The sequence below is a fragment of the Prionailurus bengalensis genome, chromosome C1, assembly GCF_016509475.1.
Source record: "Prionailurus bengalensis isolate Pbe53 chromosome C1, Fcat_Pben_1.1_paternal_pri, whole genome shotgun sequence".
In the NCBI taxonomy this organism is placed as follows: Eukaryota; Metazoa; Chordata; class Mammalia; order Carnivora; family Felidae; genus Prionailurus; species Prionailurus bengalensis.
Window position 1 is genome coordinate 156,233,967 of NC_057345.1, and position 26,932 is coordinate 156,260,898.

At 34.4% G+C, this 26,932-nt stretch overlaps 1 protein-coding gene across 2 annotated transcripts in view; it reads right to left on the reverse strand.

The window, feature by feature from the left end:
- Positions 1-8,339: 8,339 nt before the first annotated feature.
- Positions 8,340-26,932, reverse strand: part of SCN7A (sodium voltage-gated channel alpha subunit 7) — an 80,022-nt gene continuing 61,429 nt past the window's right edge. For both annotated transcript variants that reach the window (XM_043576948.1, XM_043576949.1), the window contains exons 18-25: positions 24,619-24,792; positions 22,514-22,621; positions 18,354-18,632; positions 17,477-17,530; positions 16,554-16,691; positions 14,894-14,998; positions 14,081-14,351; positions 8,340-11,474 (exon numbers count right to left, since the gene is read on the reverse strand). In XM_043576948.1, coding sequence (XP_043432883.1) covers positions 10,408-11,474; positions 14,081-14,351; positions 14,894-14,998; positions 16,554-16,691; positions 17,477-17,530; positions 18,354-18,632; positions 22,514-22,621; positions 24,619-24,792 — 2,196 coding nt within the window. In that variant the 3' untranslated portion in view covers positions 8,340-10,407. The remainder of the gene's footprint in view (positions 11,475-14,080; positions 14,352-14,893; positions 14,999-16,553; positions 16,692-17,476; positions 17,531-18,353; positions 18,633-22,513; positions 22,622-24,618; positions 24,793-26,932) is intronic.

Consider the following 26,932-nt stretch of genomic DNA (forward strand, 5'->3'; position numbering starts at 1 on the left):
TTCAACAATTCTAGACTTCTCTCTGATTTCTTTCTAAATTCAAGAAAATTATGTGTCAACACCAAAAAGAGAAATGGTTTCTAAATAATCTAGATTTTTTTTTCAAAATCTTAAATCCTTTGGAAAACTTATAGGTTTTAGGTAAAGTTTCAAGATATAAACACAATTATCTTGAAAAAGCAGGAGAGGGTGGTGACTTTTCTTCCTTCAGATTAGAAAAAAATAATCTTTGTACGTCAAAGGGAAAGTTTGTTTTGTGGCAGGGCGAAGAGAGATGGAAAAACTTGAAAAGTTCATTTCAAAATCTCCACCATATATGCCACTTCTCTCTAAAATTTTCTTAACTGCCCTTCTATATCCAAGCTTTTCTCCCTATTTCCCGTGTCCTCAGAGCTGTATGTTCTCTGTTGTTCTAAGCCATCAGTCCAACTGTGGTTCCAAGCTTGTGTAACACACTCAGCAAAACACAAGTATCATAGCATGTATTCTATAATAAGCAATTTCTTTTTCCTTTCCTATCTTTTCTTTTCTTTTCTTTTCTTTTCTTTTCTTTGCTTTGCTTTGCTTTGCTTTTCTTTGCTTTTCTTTTCTTTTCTTTGCTTTGCTTTCTTTTCTTTTCTTTCTTTCCTTTCCTTTCCTTCTCTTCTCTTTTCTTTTCTTTTTTTTTCTTTTCTTTTCTTTTCTTTTCTTTTCTTTTCTTTTCTTTTCTTTCTTCTCTCTCTCTCTCTCTCTCTCTTTCTCGGTTTGAAGAGAAATGAGATGTAAGCTTTCTCTGAAAGAAATTATTACAGACGATAGGATTTGAATTCTTTCAGTTTCAAAAACTATACAAGGCCAAAAGTTTAGTTGGCATGTGGATCAGGGATAAGCTCTTATTATGGAAAAATGTCATAGTACAAAGGGATAATTTGTAGAGAGTTTAGCAAATAGGCTTATAACAGGTGTGGGCAAGGTTTAAGGAGAAATCTAGGAATTCTGCTTCTAGGTCTGAAGCGGGTGGTGGAGGCAGCATACTTACTGGAAATTTCTAGAAATTTTCTATAAGGAAAGGTCCTTTACGGAAGTTGTGGTTATAGGTAAAGAATGAAAAGTAAACCCAGTAATCTTTCAGGGAGAAAGCATTTATTCCAGTGCTTCTTACTGGCCAAGCCTAAGCAGAAGCCAGAGGACAAGAGAATGCACTGAAACAGCTGTTGTGAGTGAGCCTCTAGGAGCAGAGCAAGGACAAGGATGGAGAGTGGTTTTGGCAGGGCACAGGGAAGATATCCAGGACAGCTCACAAATGATGGTTATAAATACATTAATTTCTGATAAATTTCATGTAGAGTCACTTGGAGGGCTTATTAGAACACAGATGTCTGAGCCCCACCCCATAACTTCTGACTCCGTGGTTAGGTCATTGAATTTATATTTCTGAGAAGTTTCCATGTGATCCTGATACTTCTATTCTGAGGAATACATCTTGAGATCAGGATTTATCCATGTAAACCATTGATTATAATTTTTGATGGCCTAATTAAATTTTTATTACGATTTCTTATTCTTTGTGTTAATTTGTGATGCTTTACTAATAATGATAATTTTAAGCAGCCTGATTAGTTGCAACATAATTTTATGCTACTTATAATATTTAGTATGTAGTGCTAATTTCATAGTATTTTAGTATTCTTAGTATTTTTTTGAATACAATATTTACATAATTGTCCAATCAAAGTGATGCCTCCTTTATGTGATACTGGAAAATGAGATCTTTTACATTAACTAAAGTTTCCTTTAGCAATTTTAACAGAGTTTAAAAAATATATTATGAGACTTTTGGTTGAAACCTGATGTAATAGACGATAATTTCCCTGTTCTTTTCTGCTAAATAAAACTGGAAATGGCACAAAACACAACCAAACAAGGATCCTGAGGATGGTAAGAAGAAGGTAAGCTGGTTTGAGACCCAGAACTGGACACACAGCACAGTGAAAGGCATCTTGCATTTCCAACACGCAGCAGCAGAAAGCCACCCAATCTTTTTATTAAGTTTTTTAAAAGTTTATTTATTTATTTTGAGATAGAGAGTGAGCAAGCAGGGTAGGGGCAGAGAGAGAGAGAGAGAGAGAGAGAGAGAGAGAGAGACTTCCAAGCAGGCTCCACACTGACCTAGCACAAAGCTAGATGCGGGACTTGAACTCACGAACCATGAGGTCATGACCTGAGCCAAAATCAAGAGCTGGACACTTAACCAACTAAGCCACCCAGGCACCCTAAACCCACTCTTGATCTAAAAACAGATGATAGTCAGGGCACCTGAGTGGCTCAGTTGGTTAAGTGTCTGACTTTGGCTCAGGTCATGATCTTGCAGTTTGTGAGCTTGAGTCCCGTGTCAGGCTCTGCACTGACAGCTCAGAGCCTGGAGCCTGCTTTGGATTCTGTGTCTCCCTCTGTCTCTGTCCCTCCCTCCTCATGCTCTCTCTCTTTCAAAAACAGTCATTAAAAACAGAAGATAGTCCAGATTGGCTTATTCATCCCCTGAATCTAAAGGGAGCCCTTCTGCCAACATTAGACAAGCTTGCATTACTGACAAGAGTTTATTGAGGGCCCTACCAAAAATAAGGTGACTGGGGAAGAACCCTCCTTTTCTGCTGGACCTGAAATGTCCCTTTTCTGGTGAAGCAGGTGAATGGAACTGGCTGAGAGAGACCAAGCTGAAGCAGGTGTCCTGATCCAGAAATACTTTTTGATCCAGAAAGTCTCTCTTGGATCCACAGGCCTGCCTGAGACTTTCCTTCCCCCTCCAGAAACACTGGAGGGGTGGGTGGAGCCATTAAAGAGGAAGTAGCCACAGGTAGCCAAGTTCATAGAGCATCTTTGTTCTCAGAAGCTATAATACCCTCCTCAAAAAAAATACCCCCCCAAAAAAAACAGACAAATAAACAGATTGCCTGACCTGTGGATATCACCCAGTCCTTCATGAAATACCAACAGAAACCAGTGGGAGTCCAAGCCACAGCAGATAAAGCAAGAAGGTCAAAATAACACTACAACGCCTCTGAAAAACTGAGCTACCGGGGAACCAGAGCTCACGAAACTAGAACAAGACCTCTGTGCTAAACCTAAACAGTGTGACTACCTGCCAAAATAAAAGATTTAAATGGGATCCAGTATTTCCTACCATAGTAGACAAAATTCCCTGAGTATAATGAAAAATAATCACTTAGCATACTAAGAACTAAGAAAATCACACCTTGAAAGAGAAAAGACAATTAATTGACACAATACTGAGATGAATCAGATGGTGAATTATCGGAGAAATACTTTAAAGCATCCACTACAACAATGCTTCAGCAATCAATTAAAAATTATCCTGAAGCAAATTAAAAAAATAGAAAATCTCTGATGAAATAGGTTTTAGAAGAAAAAATTAAATGGATCACAGAACTGGAAAATACAAGAACAGAAATAAAAAACTCAGTCGATGGGCTCAATAGAGTAGAGTGAAGATAACAGGAGAAAATTCATGAACTGGAGTATAGAACAATAGAATTCACCCAATCTGAACAACAGAGAGGGAGGGGAAGTTGACGGGAAAAATATGAACAGCGCCTCAGAGGCTTATGAGACAACAACAAAAGAACCACCATTCACATCAGCACAGTCCCAGAAGGAAAGTAAAAAAAAGAGAGGGGCTGAAAAGTTGTTGGAAGAAGTATTGGCTGAAAATGTCCTAAATTTGATAAAATGCACAAGGCTATAATTTCAAGTAGCTGAGCAAATTCCAAACAGGATAAACACAAAGAAATCCATGTCAAAGATACACCAGTTAAAATTTTGAAAAATAAACACAAAGAAAAAAATCTAGAGGGAAATGAGTGTTACCTGCAGGGGAATACCAATTCAACTGATCATGGATTTCTAATCTGAAGTCATAGAAACCAGAAGAGAGTGGTACCATATTTCTCAAGTGCTGAAATGAAAGAACTGTCAGCCACAAATTCTGTATTCTATGAATCCAAACTTGATGAATGAAAGAGAAACAAAAAGATGCTCAGAAAAAGAAAAGCTAAAAGAATGTACTACTAGTAGGCATATATTTTTTTTTAATTTAATAATAACAGTACCTGGTTGGCTCAGTTGGTTAAGCCTCCAATTCTTAGTTTAGGTTTAGGTCATGGCCTCACAGTTGGTGGGTTCAACACCCATGTTGGGCTCTGTGCTGACAGAGCGGAGCTTGCTTGGGATTCTCTCTCTCCCTCACTCTCTATCTGCCCCTCCCCACTCACTCTTGCACTCTCTCTCTCTCAAAATAAATAAGCATTTCTAATGAAATAAAAAAGTGTTATTTCAACATATGAAAACTATAGAAATATCAAAGTGAAATAAAATATCTTATTCTTAAATATTGGCTTAACAAAATTCTTCAAACGGAGGAATGGATAAAAGAAAGAATGCTGGAGTATTAGGAAGGAAGAAGGAATAATGCAAAGAGCAGAAATATGGGTACATTCAAAGAATCATTCATTTCCTGAGTTTTAAAACCATATTTGATGGAACATCAATCCAGTTTTTGTTTGGAACAAAAATGATCTGATTCCCATGACAATGATACTTAAAAATGAAGAGACAAAGAGATATAAATGAGAGTGAGGTTTCTACACTTCCCTCAAAGTGGTAAAATGTTGATGCTAGCGAATGCTATAATTCATATATACATAGATATAGTAATATTCAGAATGACTACTACCAAAAACATACAAGAGATACACTCAAAAACACTCTACGTAAATCAAGATGGAATCCTAAAACGTGTTGAAGTTTTGTGCAGGAAGGCCAGAGAGAAGAAACAGAGAAATGACACCAGCCGAAACAAATGGAAAACAAATGATAAATGGAATATAAGTGCTAACATATCAATAATTACCTTGAATGTAAATGTTGTAAATACATCAATAAAAAGCAGATTAAAAAATGTGACCCAGCTATATACTGCTTATAAGAAAGTTGCTTCATGGGGCGTCTGGGTGGCGCAGTCGGTTAAGCGTCCGACTTCAGCCGGGTCACGATCTCGCGGACCGTGAGTTCGAGCCCTGCGTCAGGCTCTGGGCTGATGGCTCGGAGCCTGGAGCCTGTTTCCTGTTTCCGATTCTGTGTCTCCTTCTCTCTCTGCCCCTCCCCCGTTCATGCTCTGTCTCTCTCTGTCCCAAAAATAAATAAAAAACGTTGAAAAAAAAATTAAAAAAAAAAAAGAAAGTTGCTTCAAATCCAATGACATCGGTTTGTTAAAAGTAAAAGGATGAAAAAAAGGACTAACCTCACCCATGTGGTTAAGCACCATCTAATTCATTAGGGGACTGAACGGAACAAAAAGATGGAACAAGGGTGAATTCTCTCTCTCTGTCCTTGAGCTAGGACATTTATCTTTTCCTGCCCTGAGACATTGAAGTTTCTGGTTCTTGGGTCTTAAGATTGATTCCAGATCTTAAACACCAGTGCTCTCTCCACATTCTTTGGCCTTGGCCTTGGACCAAGAGCTACACCATGCTCCCTTGGTTCTCAAGCCTTAGGATTTGGACTGAATTATACCACTGACTTTCCTGATTCTTCTGTTTGCACATGGTATAGTGTCACATCCTCAGATTCTTGTAATCATGTGAACCATTTCTCATAATAATAAATCTCCTCCTATAAATCTATATACAGGTATCCCTCACTTTTAGAAAGTTTGATGTGCATCACTTTGCTTTTACAAAAGACCTACGTTAGTACATGTGTTTGCCAACCAAAAGAAATCCAAATGGGATTTTCACTTTTATTAAAAAAGAAAAGAAAAAAATTAACATAAAAGTGAAAATAGCATTTGTCATCCAGGCAGTGAGAGCGGCCCCACTGAGCTCCTTCCCCAGAACTACATTCAGCATCTCAGCATCAAACCATCAAACCACCATACCTTTCAACAGTGTTTGTGAGTATCCATACTTTCTTTGTCTTGATATATTTTATGTATCCATTAGCCAGTTGTGTCCTAAGGTGTCATAAAAGCCTAAGAGGTTATTTTTTAGTTTTGGGAATCATAATTTTTTTTCATAAAAATTAGTGGTAGTTGTTTCTTTAGTTCATGTAAGCTTATAAAAGGTTTCATAGGAACACTCTACTTTTGGATAGTGGGTGATACCTGTGCATGCTGTTAGTTTTGTTTTTCTGGAAAGCTCTGATTATTATTCTTTTAAGGATAAAGAGAATCTTGTTTATCTCTAAATTGTTATGTCCAATACCTAGGGAATTCAGAATGTTCTGAAAGGAAAATGGGAGGGAGAAAAGATGGAAAGAATGATGAACTTTTGCATGATTGGGGAGTCTGAACTCCTGGATCATTTGAAGAAGTTAATCTCATGTGATCTAGACTAGAATCCAGGACTAGGGGTATTGTGCCACCTGGGTGGTTAATAAACTAGCTGGAATTGAAAGAAAATCCTTTGAGCTCATATGTGATTTTGGAGTCTATGAAGATAAGAGGTTCACTTACAGACGAGGAGATGAGTAAGTGTCCCACCCTGACAGTATTAGATTCTCTAACATGAAAGATGAAAATCCCCACCTCGAGAGTAAAGACTCAGTCATTCACTGGAGCTCTTCATTGACTGCTAGAATTGAGAATGTGGACCTGGAGCCTATGGAAAGAACAGTTGAGGAGAGAGTTCAAGAACCAAAGGACAAGGGGCACTTGGATGGCTCATAGGTTAAGTGTCCGACTTCAGCTCAGGTCACGATCTCATGGTTTGTGGGTTTGGGCCCAGCGTCTGGCTCTGTGCTGACAGCTCAGAGCCTGGAGCTTGTGTCTCCCTCTCTCTCGACCCCTCCCCAGCTCATGCTCTGTCTCTCTCTGTCTCTCTTCCTCTCTCAAAAGTAAATAAACATTAACACAAAAATTAAAGCAAACAAACAAACAAAAAGAACCAAAGGACAAAATAAAGCCTGTCTGGCAAGGGATCAGGATGCCCAGATAATTCTCTTCCAATGTTCTATCCAGATTCAGATTTTGAATCAGCACAGAGCCTGACGTGGGGTTTGACTTCACAGACCGCGAGATCATGACCTGAGCTGAAGTCTGACACTCAACTGACTGAGCCACCCAGGCTCCCCAATGGACTCCTTTTCTTAAAGATGTCTGTGCTGATTACAGTTACCTTCTTCTCTAATTGATAAAATCTTTCTTTTTCATTAGGGCCCCACTTTACTAACTCATCTTTACTAAGTAAGAACCCACCATTATTTCCTGAATATATATTGCAATTTACAATAGTATAAAAATTACCATATATATATATATATATATAATATATAGTATATATATATAATATATGATATATATATATAATATAATATATATAATTACCATATATATAATTATGCTTTCCCCTTCTAGTAAGTTCTCTAGTCTCATATTTGTCTTTGTATGTATGTACGTACATATGAATATCTATCTAGACTCTGGGCTTACCTCTAATATCTAGCATATAATAAATGTAGAATGAAAACACTTCTATAGTAGTTTTATCTCTTGTGTCTTTCATTTTTCCAGAGGTTGTCCCTTTACCACAGAAGAGAGAGAAGGTGAGAGAAAGAGAGAGAGAGATGCCAAGAGAGAGAGAGAGAGACCTTATCTCTCTACAACAACTTAATTGATCTTAAACTTCTGTCTATAGCTAGGTCATTTATTATAAGACAGTTACTAACCATAGTGGTTACATATTAATGCTCAGAAACTAGACCTGGTTTGGGGTTCTGGCCTTGTCATTTACAAGTTCTGTGCCATACAGAAGCTCTTACAACCCTTCTAAGTCTATTTTGTTTATCTATAAAAAGAAAATTATTACTTAATGAGTTATTGTGAATGCTCAGTTCACGCATGATAAATACTTAGCACAAGCTGGGCATAAAATAGTCTGCTCAATAAATGGTAGTAGCTATTTCCAGTATCTTTAAAATCATGTTAAAGTGCATTATATTTATTAAGGAAGCAGAAAGAAAAGTTTAAAGAAGCACACATTGATAAATCATAGCACACTAAGGAATTTAATTTCAGCATTATCCTCCATAAAGAAAATTCTAGTTAATACTGAGATATATCTGACTTATTTTATGACTTTGACAGGAGGAATGTCAATGTGTAAAGGTCTCTGCTAAGCTTACTAAAATTTATTTTACAAATTTTTGTGAATCCAAAAGAAGCACAAGTTCTGCCAGTTTTAAATTTTGAACCTAAATGAATAAGCTTTAATGTTAGGCTCATTTTAAAAGTTGGTGTTATACACACTAGACAACCTGATTTACCAGAGAAAAAAAACAAAGTTTAGTGTGGTTAACATGTTGTATTTATTATTTTGTATATTATCTAAAAAGTAGAATATATTGTAAGACTTATTTAAAAAATAATTCTTTACACAATTTTTGGAAGGTTAGTAGCAAACATGGTTTACAAGTAAAAGATCTAATTTTCAAACCAAAATCAATTAATGGTCTTGCATTTACAGAAGCAAATTAAGATTCAGCTTAAATATCTGAAGCAGTTTTTACATAAAGCATTTCCAAGAAATAGAAAACTAAGAAATTTAGATAAAGCACCAGCTGTCACCATGTCACCAAGTTAATGCTAATTCCTCACTAGTCACCATCCGATGATGAAGAGCAGAGGACAAAGGGAAGGAACACTTCTAGAAAGAAAGAGAACCCTGCAATTACATTTACTTAGGGGTTCCTCCAAAGGCATCTTGGTCAAGTTAATACATTTCTGAGGAGCAGAAATAGATTATAAAGTTAAGGCTCAAGATCATGCATTCATAATAAAATACAATTACTGATATTTAAGTGATATTGAATGTCATACAACATATTTAAAGTTTGTCACTTACATCAACAGTATGCATATTTTCTTTCTGAATCCTTTGGGATTTTGTGGGTACACTGTAATCAATCTTAATACAAATGGAACAAATATCAGAATCTTGAACTACATGGATATGAGTGGCTGCATTTTTATGATTATGTCAAAGACCAACTATTTGTGTCTATCTTTTAAAGATAATTTCAACTGTGAAAATTAATACTTAGGATTTTCAAGCTTTTCAAATATAAAAACATTTTACAGAATGTGTGATAAGATTAAAAACAGCAAAAAAAAAACTTGGAAAGATAAATGACAAAGTAAAAACTAATCTGCATACGCTAATGTTATACAACACCACCAACAACAAACTTACACTTTAATCTATTCAGAGTCCTCACAGTTTCAGTGATTGCTGTCTTTCTCTAAGCTATAGAGAACCATAAAGTCAGTGAAAAGTATTTCAAAGTGGCCACAGTTTCCCAATTAAAGATCAAGACACTGCAAAAATCCTTACACATAATGGTAACCCCGACTCTTCGAATTCATATTATGACTTTCATTTGCCAGCTCTTACTACTCAATGTTGCATTATGGCTAAATGGTAAAAATACATCAGTGTTATGATAGATATGAATCTACTAAGTTTCTATATCGTATCGTTTTAGTAAATGTATATTTTTAAAAAAGCATAAATGAGAAAAAAATGAGAAAAATGTAGGCCATAACTATAGTTCCCTTTGCACTTCTTATTCTATGAATCCATTCTGTTGAAGAACTAGAGCTTAGGTAGAAGTAGCCAAAAAGATGAAAAACCAGGAATCCAAAAACAATTAAGCAATATTAATTCCTAGTACCGAAAGAAAGAAAGAAAGAAAGAAAGAAAGAAAGGAAGGAAACAAAAACAAAAACAAAAACAAAAACAAAAACAAAAACAAAAACAAAAACCAAGGCTCCAGTTAACCAAAGTGGCTTGAATCAGCCCAAGACTATCTGTGGTTGATCTCAAAGGCACTTTCTAAGACCTGTCCTTTCTCTTCCCCAGTTGACATCTGTCTGGCAAGTTTATGATTTAACAGCTTGCAGCACTGTGTTTTTATTAACACTACCCGACATTAAGAAAGTAATTGTTTATTTGTAACTAAGTCCTCTTAATGATGATTTGAATCCCATCAAGTTAAAGTAGACATAAAGTATACAAGAAAGCTACTCATCTCTACCATCACTTCCTCAGTCCTCTAGATGAAACACACACCATAAAAGCCAGATAGAGAAAACAAGCATTGGATTATCAAATGGCAAATTTAACCCATTTAACTCACTAAAGTGATTCTAAGGTCTTATCTTGGTTAGACTCAGTATACAAAGGTGAAAGTCAACTTGACATGGAGTCTTGTGAGCACAAGCTTAACTTCCATGGGTTGTAAACAATTGATTATTAAGTAAAATCTTTACTTCTCTGATCTTCATTTTTATTTCTGATTCAAACTTCTAACATTTTTAGAATATGTGAAAAAGGTGAAAAAAGGTGGCAAGTGGGATTAGATTTGGCTTTGAATAGTTAACTTTTCTTCAGCTTTGTCAAAATAAGCATTTTCTGTGGTAGCTTGAACTTCCTTGTCATCATCTATCATATGAATGTCTGATGTATTTTTGTCATTTCGCCTCAAGCGGTAATTTTTATAAGCACGCTGAATTATGGTTGCTGAGACTGCCTCTTGTTTTCGTTTCAGAGTAGTTGTAATTGGTTCATACATGATCTTAAAAGGGTTGGCTAATGCAAACCCTGATTCCATCTCTGAAATAACTTTCTCCATCCTCACATCTGTACCCATAACTCGTTTAGTTAAAGCAAGTAAGATGTCAAGGCAATGAATTCTGTCCCCAGCAGCCATGGGAAGATCCATGGCAACGAGCTGGCCCTTGTTTGGTTTTGCCATAAAAAGAGGAGGGTCAAGAGCAGCTGCAAGATCTGAAAGCTTGCTAGAGTCTATGTACTGGGTCCTATCAGGGTCAAACCTCTTCCATACCTGAAAGAATTTCTTAAAATCATCTTCACTTAATGTCTTGGCTTTTTTCTTAGAAGCAATATTTAAAAATTCCATGACAGCAATAATGTACATGTTTACAATGATCATCCATGATATGAAGATGTAACTGACAAAATAAATAATCCCAACAAAGGGATTACCACAATCTCCTCTAACCTGAGTGCCGGGGTTAATTTTATCAGGATCACAGTCTGACCATTTACTGTTGAAAATTGCATTGAGCATCCCATCCCAGCCAGCAAATATTGTAACTTGGAAAAGACAGAGCATACTGCTGCCAAAGGTTTCAAAGTTGGCCACATCATTAATTCCAAATTCCTTTTTAACATAGGCAAAATTGTACATTCCAAAGATGGCGTAGACGAACATGACCAGAAAGATGAGAAGACTGATGTTCAACAATGCTGGGAAAGATAGCATCAAAGGAAGCAGCAGGTCACGGAACACCTTTGGTCCTTTCCCAGGACGTAGGATGTGGATGATCCGTGAGAGTAGTATCAGTTGCACAACAGAAGGAGGCACAAGGTAGTATCCTACCATCAGAGGCAGAAATAGTCCTTGGTGTGGGAGAAGATAAAACAGGTAATAAAACTATTTAAATATGATTGTATTTAGAGGAATATAAATTATTTTACATTCCATTTTTTCTATATGTTAAGATCATTTTATTAATCCTTCCCATATAACAGAATATATTGAAAGTGGGGATTAGCCAAATACTCATTGTGGCAATTTTCAGGGTATCTAGCAAAATTTGGAAGATAATTATTTGAATCATCATCTTATTATGCCATTATAGATCAACTAATTCTGGAATCACAGATGGCATGATTCCATAATACAAAATAGTAGTCATATTCTTTTTTTTCTGATTGCAGTTGGATAAATAAATTTAGCTCAATCCAGCCTTTATTGGACATCTAGTATAAAGGTGTCAATGCAAAATGCAAAGATGAATGACCTGACTTCTGTCCTCAAAGGCCTTATATTCTAGAGAGTAGAGGTAGACATTTAAAGTAATTATAATGCAAGGCAGAAAGACCTAGTTGATAAATATAATTACAAAAATGTCTGGCATTCAGTGATTCACAGATTATAATTTATTTATTTCATAAATAGTCTTTGGGTTCTTAGCATCTTTAAATTGAATTAAATAAATGAGTCTTGGCCTAGAACTATTTTTGTAGCAGTTGTGGGTAGATGAGGGAGTAAGAGCTAGAACTATAAAATTACAATTACCATAAAAGTATAGGGGATGTCCTCTGCAAGTACTGGAGAGACTGTGGTTCATTTTGAGTTGAGAAGATGAGGAGGGGAGAATTCCATGAAGTTTCTAAATGATATGGTGTATTTGTTGAATCTGGAATGATCATGTCTCATATTTCCGTTCAACTTGATCACTGTCCATAACCTTCTCTCTGACATTCTACCTTATCTATACCTTCATTTCCACAGTGTATTAGTGAATCTTCTGCTCTGACTCAGATTTTCATTTTTCCTTACAATGTTCCAAATTCCTCCATTTTGCCAGAGGTATCCCCATTTAATTGTAGATAATTTTTTCTACATCCTCATCTTAGATTTTGTTCACCTCCTTTCTTATCTAAAATCTGACTCTATCTTGAAAACAGTATCTCCCTTGGAATGTTCTCAAGTGTAAAGAGCTCTTTCTTCCCCACTCCATATTTCTCAGAGTAGAAAAATGGAATGACCAAGCATCTTTCATTTTTTTCCAATGCTTTCATTTTTTTCCAGATGCTTCAAGTCAATTTTATAAAGAAAAAAAAGAAATTTCTGTCCTGACACATTGTGGATCATGCCAATGAACTATGATACTATTGCCGACCATTTCTTGGTTCTATGATATTCCTCCCCCCTTATTCATATTCATTGGAGACTTTAGTACTTGGCTCACTGTCACCCTTTCCACTCCAACACTTACCATCCACGATTCATTGAAAGGCCAGTCTCTTGGTCTTTGACTTTCTTAACTGTAATCTCCATCACTTTACTTTAGTCACATGCAGCTATAGCTACATTCTGGACCCAGGATATTTCGCCTTCTCAGATTTCATATTCAAACAGCTTTCTCTCTGACTGTGATTTCCTCTCCTTTGAGATAGCTGATTCAGTAGCTCTGACTTTAATCCCAAAGGTCCCTTCTTTCCTTTCTTTCAAGCTTCTTGTACCTGTCTATCAATAGTTGAACTGCTTCTATTACCAAATGAATAAGCTGAATTTTCTGGAATCACAATTGAGCAAATAGTTTGTCTACCTTTTCACTAGTCACTGTATAGAATAGTGCTTGACACAATAAATATCTAAATATTGTCTCTCATGGAGCTTATATTCCAGTACGTATCTTATGGGGAGGCAGACAAGAAACAAACTTTTCCCTGCCTAAAACATTTTTATCCTAGAATCTTTACTTGTCTACCCCTATTCATTATGTCTCTATTTAGATTTTGCTTCATCCAGGAAGTTTGACCTCTGACCTCTACTTATTGATAGGTACTCCCCTTTCTTGTGCTGCTGTAACACCACGTGCTTCTTTCCTTATCATAACCTTAATAGCACAACATTAAATATGTACTGTTTAATCATCTGAATCCCTTACTACATTGTAAACTGTGTGCCTACAGGGATTATGCCTTCCTTATTTACTACTGAATTCTTTGGGTATAGCATAATATGTATTCAAATATAATTGTTAAATAAAAGACTGAGATCCCCAAAGTAAGAGAAAACTGGTGACAAATTCATTAAAGCCTAACACTCTAGTATTGTGAAAGTTGTAAACAGTTTTGGAGATTAAAAAAAAAAAAACAGGGAACTTGAAAGGTTATATCATGTTAAGACATAAAGCTCCTTCTAGACACATCCTAGAAAAATAATGTATGTGATATACTGAAGGGGTAATTAAGCATTTACCTGGTAACCTCTTAAGTGAAGTCTATGTATTAATTCAACAAATATTTTTTAGTATCTTATAGCTGTCATGTGTACATGTATGAATGTAAAAATACAAGCCAATGCTATTGGAATAAAAAGGGTCTCTATCTGTTTTGCCTACTAAAAGACTATATCTTGGGACATATTTAGTATAAGAACTTGCCTGAATTAGTATTACTATAAAAGAAAATCTAACTAAACAAACTCTTACCTGTAATAGAGAAAATAACCACCATAAAATCAAAAATGTTCCATCCCATGGTGAAATAGTTACAACGAAAAGAGATGAGCTTCAGTACACATTCTCCCGTGTATACCATAACAAGAAATAAGGTAATCCAGTAGAGAGCAGTGTCCATTTCTGAACTCTGTTCATCACTTTGTATCATAATGGTCATTGCTTGGAAACAGATAAGAACCATAATGAAGACATTAAAAACTTGGCTTGTTACCAAGTCAAACATGAATCTTTGGAACTTGTTCTGTGTGTAAAAAAAAAAAAAAGGTGGGTGTAATAGCCTTATTAGTAGGATATATACATACACATATAGTCTTTACGTTTATAATTTACCTCCCAGCATAAACAGGAAAATAAGTGAGTGCCTAAGTTTTTGTCAAACTAGAATTCTAATGTATAGTCAAAACAAACAAAAAGATCATCAAAACCTTGTTAAAGATCATATTTTTAAATTTTGTCAAAAGCATTTGTGGAGAATTTAACATTTTTTTAAATGTTTATTTATTTTTGAAAGAGAGAGAGAGAGAGAGAGAGAGAGCGTGCGCGTCAGCGGGGGAGGGGCAGGGAGAGAAACAGAAACGGAAGCAGGCACAGAGCCCCACCTGGGGCTTGAACCCATGAACCACAAGATCATGACCTGAACCAAAGTCAGACACTTAACCAACTGAGCCACCCAGGCACCCTGCATTTGTGAAGAATTTTAAAAACACATATTCATTTTAAAAAGAGAATGTATGAAATAAACTTTTTACGAAGCTTCGAAAACAAATCTAGATGTTTTCTTACTCTTGGGCGACGTATTATTTTTTGAGAGTCCTCATGCAACAGCCCCCTCAGTGCATGGTATTGTCTCTTCTGTTTCACTGTTATAAAGATATTTGAGCCTCCCTGGTAAAGAAATGAAAGAAAAAGATATTAAAATCACATGAATCTAAATTTCACCTTTTGTCAATATACATTTTGGAAAGCTTGGTAATTACTGATTTAACCTTTTATAAAGGTCTTAAAGGCAATGAACTAAATCACATTTAACCATGTCTGATTTCTGCACACAAATCCATACCGAGCACATGTAGAATATATGGTAATGACCGATATCAATGATGTTTTGGTGCACTTTCCTGTGGGCAGTCTACTCTTTTTTAACTTTTCAGTCTACTGAGGCCTACCTCATGTTAAGCAGAGACAAAGGAGAAACAGTGGGGGATAAATGGAAAGGTTTATCAAGAAAAACTGAACTCAAAAGCTAAGGAAAAATTGGTTTGTATCTTCTAATAACAGGAAAAAATATAATTGGGCATTTATGTGTTTTTATAAGTTCATATATTAATTTACTAAATAATACTTTCAAAAGATATTTTTTATACTATTAATCCAACAGCACTTTGTGCTTACTTCTTCATAGTACCTTTTAGAGCTTTTCATCTTTGTGTTCCTAGTACTAAGTATCTTATACAAAACATATAAAGTGAATAAGAGGTAAATGGTTAGTGTGTTAGTCTGGAAATTAGGAATTGTTACTGCCCTAAGTCAGGACTTAGTTACTTAAATTTGATAGGGGTCACCGGTTTGAAGCCCAGGAGCAAATCCTGGAATGTTATCCCACTGGATTGATCCCAAGAAGCTGAAGCTTCCAGTCAAATGGATATTTGATCACTGATCTTCTAATCCCATTTGATTAGTGGAGGCTGAGAGCAGTTTATGGATGCTGCACATGACTAAACTTTGATGACATGGCTGAAAACAGAATTTCAAAACTAGACTATTCTTTTGATTTTTTTAGAAGGCTTTCCTATACCTCTAGAAAGTAGGTCTCTGTGGTTAAAATAAGCAGATTTAAATGACTTTTGAGGCCTTTGCATTTGCAGAAGCTTTGAAGGCCTTTGTGTGGAGGTGGGATCAAATGGGTTTTTCAATTCTGTCTCTGAATTGTCCCTTACTGATTTCAAGCACTGCTATTTAGGACATGGGGTTAGGATTTAGGATACCCCCTACTTCTAGCAGAAAAAGCTACTGCACTGACAAAGATGTCTATGCTAGATATGACTCTGAAGGCTTTGAACATATCAGAGAGTAAAAAAGTGTAGCTTATTTTTCTTGAACTTCTTCATCTATTTGTGCAGATATACCACAATATTACTTGTTGGTCAGCATGTCATTATTTACAAACATATATATATATATATATATATATATATATATATATATATAAACACCTGCAATTTTTAACCTTTTAACTTGTTTGTTTATATTTCAATATATAAAACAATGTAAAGATGAACATTTTAGCAATATTTATCAATATGCAGGAACATCAAATTTTTTTAATAGATAAGCACCAAATAAAAATTACATTAAGCTGAATCCAAAACCAATTATTTGAAGCAGGACATTCTTATAAATGTGTTTTCTCAGGTATTAATGAACAAAGAATATTTATACTTACCTTTATTTTATGCTTGTTGAAATTAGCAATAATAACACCGATCAGCATACTCAAAGGAAGAAATAATCCAATAACAATAAAGCTGATAAAGTAACAAGACATGTAGATGTTGTCTTCAAAATTAGGTTGCTTATTTACCTAAAAGTTAAGTTAAAAAATAATCAAAATAAGACAGGGCATAGTGGATTTTTAGGGCAGTGAAAATATTCTGTATGATATTGTAATCATACTTACATGTCAGTCATTACACAATTGTTCAAACCCATATAATGTACAACACCAAGTGAACCCTCAAATAAACTCTGGACTTTGGGAGAGTATGATCTGTCAATGTAGGTTCATCCTGGGTAAAAATGTACCATTCTGGTAAGTGATATCAATAATAGGCTATGCATGTGTGGGGTCAAGTGGGTATAGGGGAAATCTCTACGCTTTCCTCTCAATTTTGTTGTAAACCCAAAACTGCTCTAAAAAGTAAAGTCTTTAAAAATAAAAATAAATTAAAAAGTGAAAAATAAGCAAAATATTGATACTAACGCTTTAAAACATAAGATTTATAAGACAACTTACAACAGGAAAATCCAACAATTCTACAGAAGTAATATTTTCTCTTTGCTCGTTAGTGAAAGGATATCATTGCTTTGTTTATTTGGATTTTAAAATTTATTGCATTGGTTTAACCATTGTTATGAAGTCTGATAAACCTTCAAATGGGCTTATTAGGGTTCAACCACTGTACATAATCCTGGAAGGATTTCGTTTTCTGTGAAATGTTCAATTTGAAATGTATTTAATTTCTGTCTACTATAAGCATTCACTTTGATCATGTTATCTATTCTATTATTCTTGGTACCCTCTTCTTGAATTGTAAAAATAACTTTTCTTGAATTTTAACAATGGCTGTAAGATTATATTATACTTACACCAGTAGAATCAACTGCTGAATTCATAATGGTGATCCATCCATTAAATGTTGCCTGTAAAAATAGCATGTATTTAATTCTTATGGAAATCTTAAGCTTTGTTTCAAATAAAAAGTGAAACTCAATTTGTTATTAATACAGTAAAACATTTGATTACTAAGGCTGACCACATTTCAATATACCCTGTAATTGAGACCTTTATCATTTTCATTGTTGCATTTCTATTATCTGTTAACAACTATTTAACAACTATTTATTTTTACTTAGCTTAATTGTAGTAGTTTTACTGTAGTTGATAACAAAATGTTGTAAGATAGTATAAATAGAAAGAGAGAGAGAGAGAGAGAGAGAGGTAGATAGATAAATGATAAATAAATACACATTGCCCAAGTGTCATTGTTAGTGGTAACTGCTATTTATGTGCTTTTCTACTGGGGTGGTAAGACAAGAATGAATGATTTCTCTCCTCACTTCTGTTAGATGGTGGGTGACTGAGTAGCCATTCCTCATAGCACTGAGTAGAAACAAAACAGTAGTAACTTTAGTTGTACCAAAAATTGTGACCCTATTACCTTATCAGTGATGGTGGAAATAGGTTTGGCCAGTACCTGCCATCTCCCCCGTCAGTCCTACCTTCATCTTCACTTCCTTCTCCCAGGAAAGCAGGGTCTGAATTTCACTTTCATCTTTCCAAATGAGCCTAGTGTAGTATGTTGCATAACATGTATTTTAAATAATTGCTAAAATATGTTATAACCAACTCTAGTAATCATTCACATTTTGTCCATTCACATTTGTCCACATTATGTCCACCTATAATATGCACGGACATCTAAAAACACTGATAAAAAGTAAAAAACATCAAAAGTGAACTTACTACTTGAAGCAGTGAAAGGAAACCATTTCCAACATTATCAAAGTTCAGTTTTGCATTCTCCCATTGCATGGATTCATTAAACACAAGGCTTTCACACTGACTCTTATTCATGACTTCAGATATAGGAAACCTTTCTCCACTTGTTGGGTCAATGCATTCATAGAACGTGCCAGCAAATAAGTACACTCCTATGATGCTAAAAGCCAGCCAGATCATTAAGCAGACCAGAAACACATTCAAAGCAGGTAAAGTTGTTTTTATCAAAGCTCTCACAACCACCTGGCATATAAAAAACAAACAGGTAAACTTTAGGTAAGAAATGTGAAATCACTTTAGTTGAACTGGAAATACTAAATGTAATGTCATATTGAAATAACAAAAACAGGTCATCTCTAAAGATTCAATAGGCCAGCATGCCAGTATTTGAATTACCTAAATTATAAATTTCAATTAAAAATATACATTAAAAATCCAGATAGTCTCAAAATAGTTGTACTAAAAAAATCATGAAAAAGCAACTGTGTTGATTAGTAAAATAATTATTTCACTGATTTAACACATCTATCAGCTTCCTGTATTGGGCCAGAAATGGGCAAAACAACTGAACCTGTGCATATGTATGTGTACATATTATCTAGAAAGCACATAAAATGAGAAAGAAAGGCCTAGATCTAAGTCTGGGTGATTCTAACTTTAGGGAGGATTAACCTACAAAGCAGACACTGAAGTGGCAGGGGAAATACGAGGAGGACCAAGAGACTGTAGATCAATGAAATAAAGGCAAGAGACTATTTCAAGAAACACTGAATGGGCCTCTGCACCCTGCAGAGTCACAAACCTCTTCACTGCACCACTCTATGTCACTGGTGAGCCACTCCAGAGCAGGAAGTTTAGGAAATAAATCAACCACTTGAATTTGATTAATAGTAATAGTCTGGAATCACCATCTCCATTTCCTCAACTCCCTTCTCTCTTGAATATTATAATCAGATTTTATTCTTATCACTCCACTATAGCTGTTATGGCAAATGTAAAGCATTTCCTATAACCAACAGAAATATTCATTCTTGGTAATACCTTTCCTTTAGCATTTACACTTTTGATTCGTTTCTACCAACCTCATTTCTCTCTCTCTCTCTCTCTCTCTCTCTCTCTTTGTGAAGACCACTGATTCTCTTTTCTACCATTCTAACCTTCCCTTCCCTTAGCCATTACTGGATACATACCCTTTTTGCTATACTTTTTTGCTGATATCCCTCAGTTTTCTGGACTTGAATAAATATTTTAACTTTTAATTGTGCTTTCAGTAACACTTTATTCCTAAAACTAAGTCACAGATCCTTTGTTGGAACTTTGGATATTTTGAGAAGTCCACTGATGACTCTAATGAAAAAAATGCTATCCCTATCAGAAAATACACTTATGTAAGAATAAAAGTAGTAGATACTGTTGATACAAATATTTTAGTAGTAAGAGTACCCAGCACCTGGAGTTTATTAAATACATAAAACAGTAATTTTGTAATCATGTGGCTTCCTTATATATTCAATGGTATGTTTTCAGAACTCATTCAACTACAGAACTTCCAGAAGTTGAGATGAAGCTTAAAGATCTGGATCTGCAATAGAGCAGAATAGAGTCCAGAAATAAACCCATGATGACACGGTCAATTAATCTACAACAAAGGAAGAAAGAATATACGGTGGGAAAAGACAGTCTTCAATAAATGGTGCTGGGAAAACTGAGCAGCCACATGTAGAAGAATGAATTTGGACCACGTTTTTATACCATGCACAAAAATAAACTCACAATGGATTAAAGACCTGATTATGAGTCCTGAAGCCATAAAAATCCTAGAAAAAACTGTAGGTAGTAATATCTTTGTTGTTAGCCTTAACAACATTTTCTCTTCATTTTCTGTCTCTTCAGACAAAGAAAACAAAGGCAAAAATAAACTATTACTGGATTACACACACAAAAAAACTTTTGCACAGTGAAGGAAACCATCAACAAAATGAACAGGCAGCCTCCTGAATATGAGAGAATATTTGCAAATGATATATCTGATAAAGGGTTAGTTAATATACAAAATATATAAAGAACTTATATATCTTAACATAAAAATACCCATAAGCAATCCAATTAAAAAATTGGACCTCAATAGCCAAAGACATTCAGAAGGCTAACATATGAAAAGAGACTCAACATCACTAATCATTGGGGTAATGCAAACGGAAACCACAATGAGATACCACCTTACACCTGGCAGAATGGCTAGTATCAAAATGATAAGAAATAACAAGTGCTGGTGAAGATGTGGGGTAGGGAAACCCTCATTTACTGTTGGTGGGAATGTAAATTTGTGTAGCAACTATAGAAAATTGTATGGAGGTTCCTCAAAAAATTAAAAATAGAAATAGTACATAATTCAATAATTCTACTTCTGGATATTTACCCAAAGAAAATGAAAACACTAATATGAAAGTATATATGCATTTCTGTGCTTACTGCAGCATTGTTTACAATAGCCAAGATATGGAAGCAACCTAAGTATCTATGAACAGATGAATGGTAAAGAAGATGCTGTATATATAAACAATGGGCTATTACTCAGCCATAAAAATGAATGAGATCTTGCTATTAGCAACCACATGGATGGGCTTTGAGAGTATTGTGCTAAAAGAAATAAGTCAGACAAGAGAAAGACAGATACCATATGGTTTCACTTATATGTGGAATTTAAAAATAAAACAAGTGAACAAACAAAACAAAACAGAACAGACTCATCTATACAGGAAACAAACTAGTGGTTATCAGAGTGGAGAGGGGTTGGCAGTGGGTGGAGGGGATTAAGAGGTACAAACTTCCAGTTATAGTAAGAATATTTCTTCCCCAACACCAGCAATGCATTTAGGGAATAGGTTGATCAGGACTAATTCCTGTTATAATGAGTTGATCACAGATTCATATGAATTATAAAAATATTACTATCAGTCATGTACTTACATATATATTAAAGTATAATTAATGTACTTAATACATGTATTTATGTATGCATATGTGTATATATAAATATCATATAAAGATTATGCTATTAAAATTTCTGAAACATATATTTTGGTTTAAAATACTTTAAATTACTTATATTTCTATTTGTTTATAATAATCATCTATAATTATCTAAATTTTGAGATTAAAACAAGTATCCATGTTTTTGCCAAGTGAAAAGATCTTAAGTGCTATGGTTTATTAATATGTGGCAGTTTTAAAGTAATATATAATATATGAACTATAAGAAAAATACACATCAAACATAAATAATTTTCTTACTGGATCCTACCTACACTGAATATGTGATATTCTGTAATATTATTCAAGTAGGCAGATTAATGATAAATAATCTATATAAATAAAAAATTCAAGAAAACAGATGTATGGTTATGAAATAAAAGAAAAAACTAGACTTTTTTTTCCCATTTATGCACATAGCTGATGACTGTATTTTACATAATTATACTATTTGTGGTGGCCATAAACTGTTTGCTCCATTAGGTCGAGCCATTTGGGGTGGGTTTCCATTGTAGGCACAAAAGATTGAACACTGGTTGTTTTATGTGGCTTTACCTGTTAGCTTCCCTCACATTGTTCAAAAGAGGTTTAACGTGACGGTGAGGGAGAGATGACAAGAATTCATAATTTGTGATGCGTGACTTGAAAACATTAATTTATTTTAAAATTCAAACTTTTATTCAGTATAATTACTTAGCGTGTATCATATTCCTATAATTTTAAGCATCTAGGTGATCAAAGTTTCATTTTGTCAGTTATATTTTTAACATTGAGATAATTGTATTAATACTCATAGACACCCAAGTGGGCTACAATAGTACTAGTTTTTAAAATTTTATATTATTTCTCTCAACTATTAGGGTTTTTTTCTTATCTTTATGATTTTTCATATCTTATGAGCAGGAAAGTCCTAAAATCTTAATAAGCATAACTCATATACCTTTCTTCTATATTTGTAAATTGTGGAATATAAGGTTTTTGCATTAGTATTGTTAAAGATGCAAACGAGAAGACTATAAAGTTTTTAATTTATAGAAATTTATTAATCCTAAATAAAAACCTACATATTAGTTTAGACACTTTTTTCTTACCTTCATTCTTTCAAATTGAGATAGAACTCTGAGTGCCCGGAGGAATTTAACAGAAATTAGTGGTTTGAATTCTTCCCGAGATTTGCCTATTAAGCTAAGACAAAACACCTAAATATATTTAAGAAAAAAAAGAGTGAATAGGGTTTATTTTAACTTAATCAAAACAATCTGCAAAATAAACTTTGCACTTATTTAAAAATGATAAACAGTCAAAGCTTCCCAAGAAATATGCAAAGATGTAAAATATATTTCAATATATCTTAACAATGACTTAAAGAAAAGTATAAGAAAATAACCTTGTGTTAAAGTTACTTTAAAAAAGATAAAGATAAAACAAAAGCATTTTCTGGTAGTAGGAATATATATATTATTGAAATAAAAAATTTGTATATTTGACATTCTTTATGATCAAGGGTTAATATTTACATCCATTTTTTGTTTGAAATTAGATTAATAATCAGTTTCATGATTATTTTCCATACAGTAATAGTATATCATGTATTCATAAAAACAAAATTTGAAATATATTTACATGTGAATTCATATATAAATATGGTTAACACAGTATACAAAATAGTATTTCAGAGAAGAGGCATCAAGAGTATATGAACATTGTTAAGTTTAAGTACAAATTATAAAAATGTATACAAAGATACCAAGGTGATTTCTTAAAGTAAACATATGCATAAAGATCATTCAGGGTTAATAAATGTTAACAGAGATTGAGCAAGGTGATGGAGTTACAACTAACTTTTATAGTACCTTCATATTTTATGTATTTTCAAGCAACATAAATGAAAATTTGTTCTTTTTTATCCTATACTAAGAGATGGCCTTAAAGTGAGCTTTGGAGTAAACATATGATTTATGTAAGTGTCACGGGTTGTGTACACCTAAGAACAATGACTAGGAAACAGGAAGGTGGGTTGCAGATATAGTGTGATTTTTGTTGGAGGAGGTTAATTTGCAATAATTTATTTAGAAGACAGAGATCAGATACTGTAAGTCATTATTTATACAGTGAGAAGCTTCAGTCAATCATTGCTTATAGAATAGGAACCATTTGTTCATTCAACAAAAATTACTGAGTACCTACTATGATACATGAGTTTTTCTAAGCATTAGGAATAAGAAGAGAACCACATTGGGAAAGCATTTCTTCCCCAAAGGAGCTAATCTTTCAAAAGGGAAGACAAACAATCACAATGAATAAACAATGAATATCAATTAATATATAATATTAATAGGTGCTATAGAGATGAAGAGTGCAGAGAAAGGAAAAAGGAGCATTGTAGTAGTTGCAGTTTTAAATACGGTAGCGGGGAAAGACCCAATTTCTGCACTCTTATTTGAGTAGACATAAATGAGGTGAGCCAGCAAAAGTTCCAGGTGGAAGGAAAAATAACTGCAAAGGCACTAAGATGGAAGGAATCTTGGCATATGGGAGATCTTCAGGAAGGTCAGTGCAGGTGGAGCAGTCTATAAATTGGGATAATGGAAACAGAAAGTGATAGGAGACAAGACCGATCATGGAGAAACTTGTAGGCTTTGATGGCAGAGAATGTAGTTTTTTACTCAGAGCGACATGAGATGCTTATTGAAGAGTTTCAAGAAGAAAAGAGACCTGGACTGACTTCTGTTTTACAGCAGTAAAATGTATGTGGCTGCTATGTGGCGCTTAGAAGGAAGGTGTGCAGTGGCAGGGGCAGGGATCTGCACTGGAAATCCAACTGAGAATCTTCAGTAGCTTGGATCACAGTGGTAATGGTGAAGGTTATGGTAAGTCGTCTGTTTTGAATATATGATTTAAACATCAAGCCAACAGAATTTAAATATTTCAGGATGTCTATCCCATTAGTAGTGGGTTCATATGTGGTCATTAGAATAATCTAGGGGTGAAATGTTGAACTTTAAAATTTTTAGGTTGAGAGGAAAAGGACAAATGTTAAGTATTACAAATGAAGAAATAGGGGATTTTGGTGACTAAAAATGTACAAAGAGAGGAAAAAGGTAGATATAAGTAAAGGAAAGAGTTAAGTGAGAGTAAGAGTAAAGAAGAAAAAAATTGAATAATAGTCTTTAAAATTTTTCTTTGAAATACGTACAATGACAACCATGAAGTCTAGCTTATACCAGCTATCAGTGAAATAGGCTTTAAAACCATATGCCATCCACTTTAGAAGCATTTCCAGAATGAAGATGTAAGTGAAGATCATGTCAGCATATTCTAATAAGATTTTAATAGTCTTTCTCTGATCAATATATATATCTTCAAAAGCCTGTGGGTAAAACATTTGAGGATTAGTGTACATGTAATTTTTTAAAAAATCTTTTGGCATAGAGCGGAATGAAATGCTATCTCTAGCAAACAGATCATGAGCAAAGTCATAGGTTGTAGTTTCACGGGCTGGTTCACTTGGTTTGGATTTATTCACATAATCCATAAATAACATTTTCTGATCCTATGTCTATAGCAGACATCAGTAATTGGTCCCAGAATTTCTTATAGAGACTGAATTTGGCACCACAGTGATCCAGAATTCTTCTCATGAATCAGTTAATCAAACTTAATATAAGAGGCAAAACCTTTGCTCACATCTAACTGGTTCTTATCTCTAATTCCATGTAGCCAATTTGCAGATATGTGGCACTTACTAAGAGAGTAGAAATTCTTTTAAATATGTCTTCAGGAAAAATAAGGTAAAAACAGAGATGGAGGCAAAGCATAAGAGACTCTTAAATATGGAGAACTGAGGGTTGCTGGAGGGGAGGTGGGGAGGATGGGCTAAATGGGTGATGGGCATTAAGGAGGGCACTTGCTGGGAGGAGCACTGGTGTTATATGTAAGTGATGAGTCACTGGGTTCTACTCTTGAAACCAATACTACACTGTATGCTAATTAACTTGAATGTAAATAAATATATATTTTTAAAAATTATAAAATTGCTATAGAACATAAAAACACGCCAAATAATGTAAAGATATGCCATTTTGCCTAGATGGAAGACTCAATATTATAAAAATATTATGTCTGTATAAATTAATGTGTAATTTCAGTGTGGCCCCAATAAAACATCTAATAGATAATAAAATATCTAATAAATTGCTCTGCTGCAGAAATAATCAGGCAAACCAGTGGAAACACATGAATATGAAATAAAACTATAATCATTTCTCCAAAGCTTCTCAGATTAATAGGTCAACCTTTACTGTAGAGGACACAAAGTCTGATAATGTCACTGAAAGCAATTTCATAGTGTTTTTATCTCAGCATTGAAAAAGGCAATAAAGTACCAACAAAGTCAGGAAGGCTTGTATTAAAGTGCATTCAAGGTCAAAAAGTAAACAAAGATTGGGGCACCTGGGTCGTTCAGTCAGTTAAGCATCAGACTTCACCTCATGTCATGATCTCACGGTTTGTGAGAAAATGTTACTTTTATTTAACATTAGATTTATAAGAATCACACCATTATTAACATAGGATTACTTTAATCCTTGTTTACTTTTTTTAATGTTTATTTATTTTTCAGAGAGAGAGAGAACAGAATGGGAAAAGGGGAGGGGCAGAAAGAGAGGGAAACACAGAATCTGAAGCAGATTCTAGGCTCCGAGCTGTCAATACAGAGCCTGACACAGGGCTCGAACTCATGAACTGTGAGATCATGGCCTGAGCGGAAGTCAGGCACTTAACTGACTGAGCCACCCAGGGGAAAATTCTTTAGGTTAGACACTTATAATTTCTAGGTTTGTGGTAAATGTGTGGTAAATGTCAATATAAAATTTACTTTAAAAATTGTATGCAGTACAAAGTCTGGTTCCCAGCCATGAATCCATTCATTTGCTCTGTGTATCTCACAATTAACTGTTTCTCGTGCATCCTTCTCTGATTCTCTTTAATCAAACACTGGAAAATAATATAATATAAATTCTATTTTTCTTTATTTCCTAAGTAAAATGTCATATGCCTCATTCAATATCAAATAAATAAAACAATTTTAAAATTTATGAATGACAGGGGAAACATGAATATTAATAGATACCTAATAGATACACTTTATTCTAGATCTTTCTCTTTTTTTGCACATTGCTATAACTTGCAATATTAGCATGCATACAGCTTTTGAATTTTCAAAATAGCTGCATGGTGTCCCATTGGATGTTTATATCAAAGCATATTTAAACAGTTACCTATTGTAGACTATTTTTACTTTTTAATCTTTTTCTATACAAAGAATTCTTCACTGAAGAGCCTTGTAAATGCATTTCATACTTCCTCAGATATTTGTAGGATAATTTCCTAGAATTAAGGTTGTTGTGTCAATGGGTAAATATATTTTTGGTTCAGGGCACCTGGGTGGCTCAGTCAGTTAAGAGTCCGACTTCAGCTCAGGTCATGATCTCACGGTCTGTGAGTTCAAG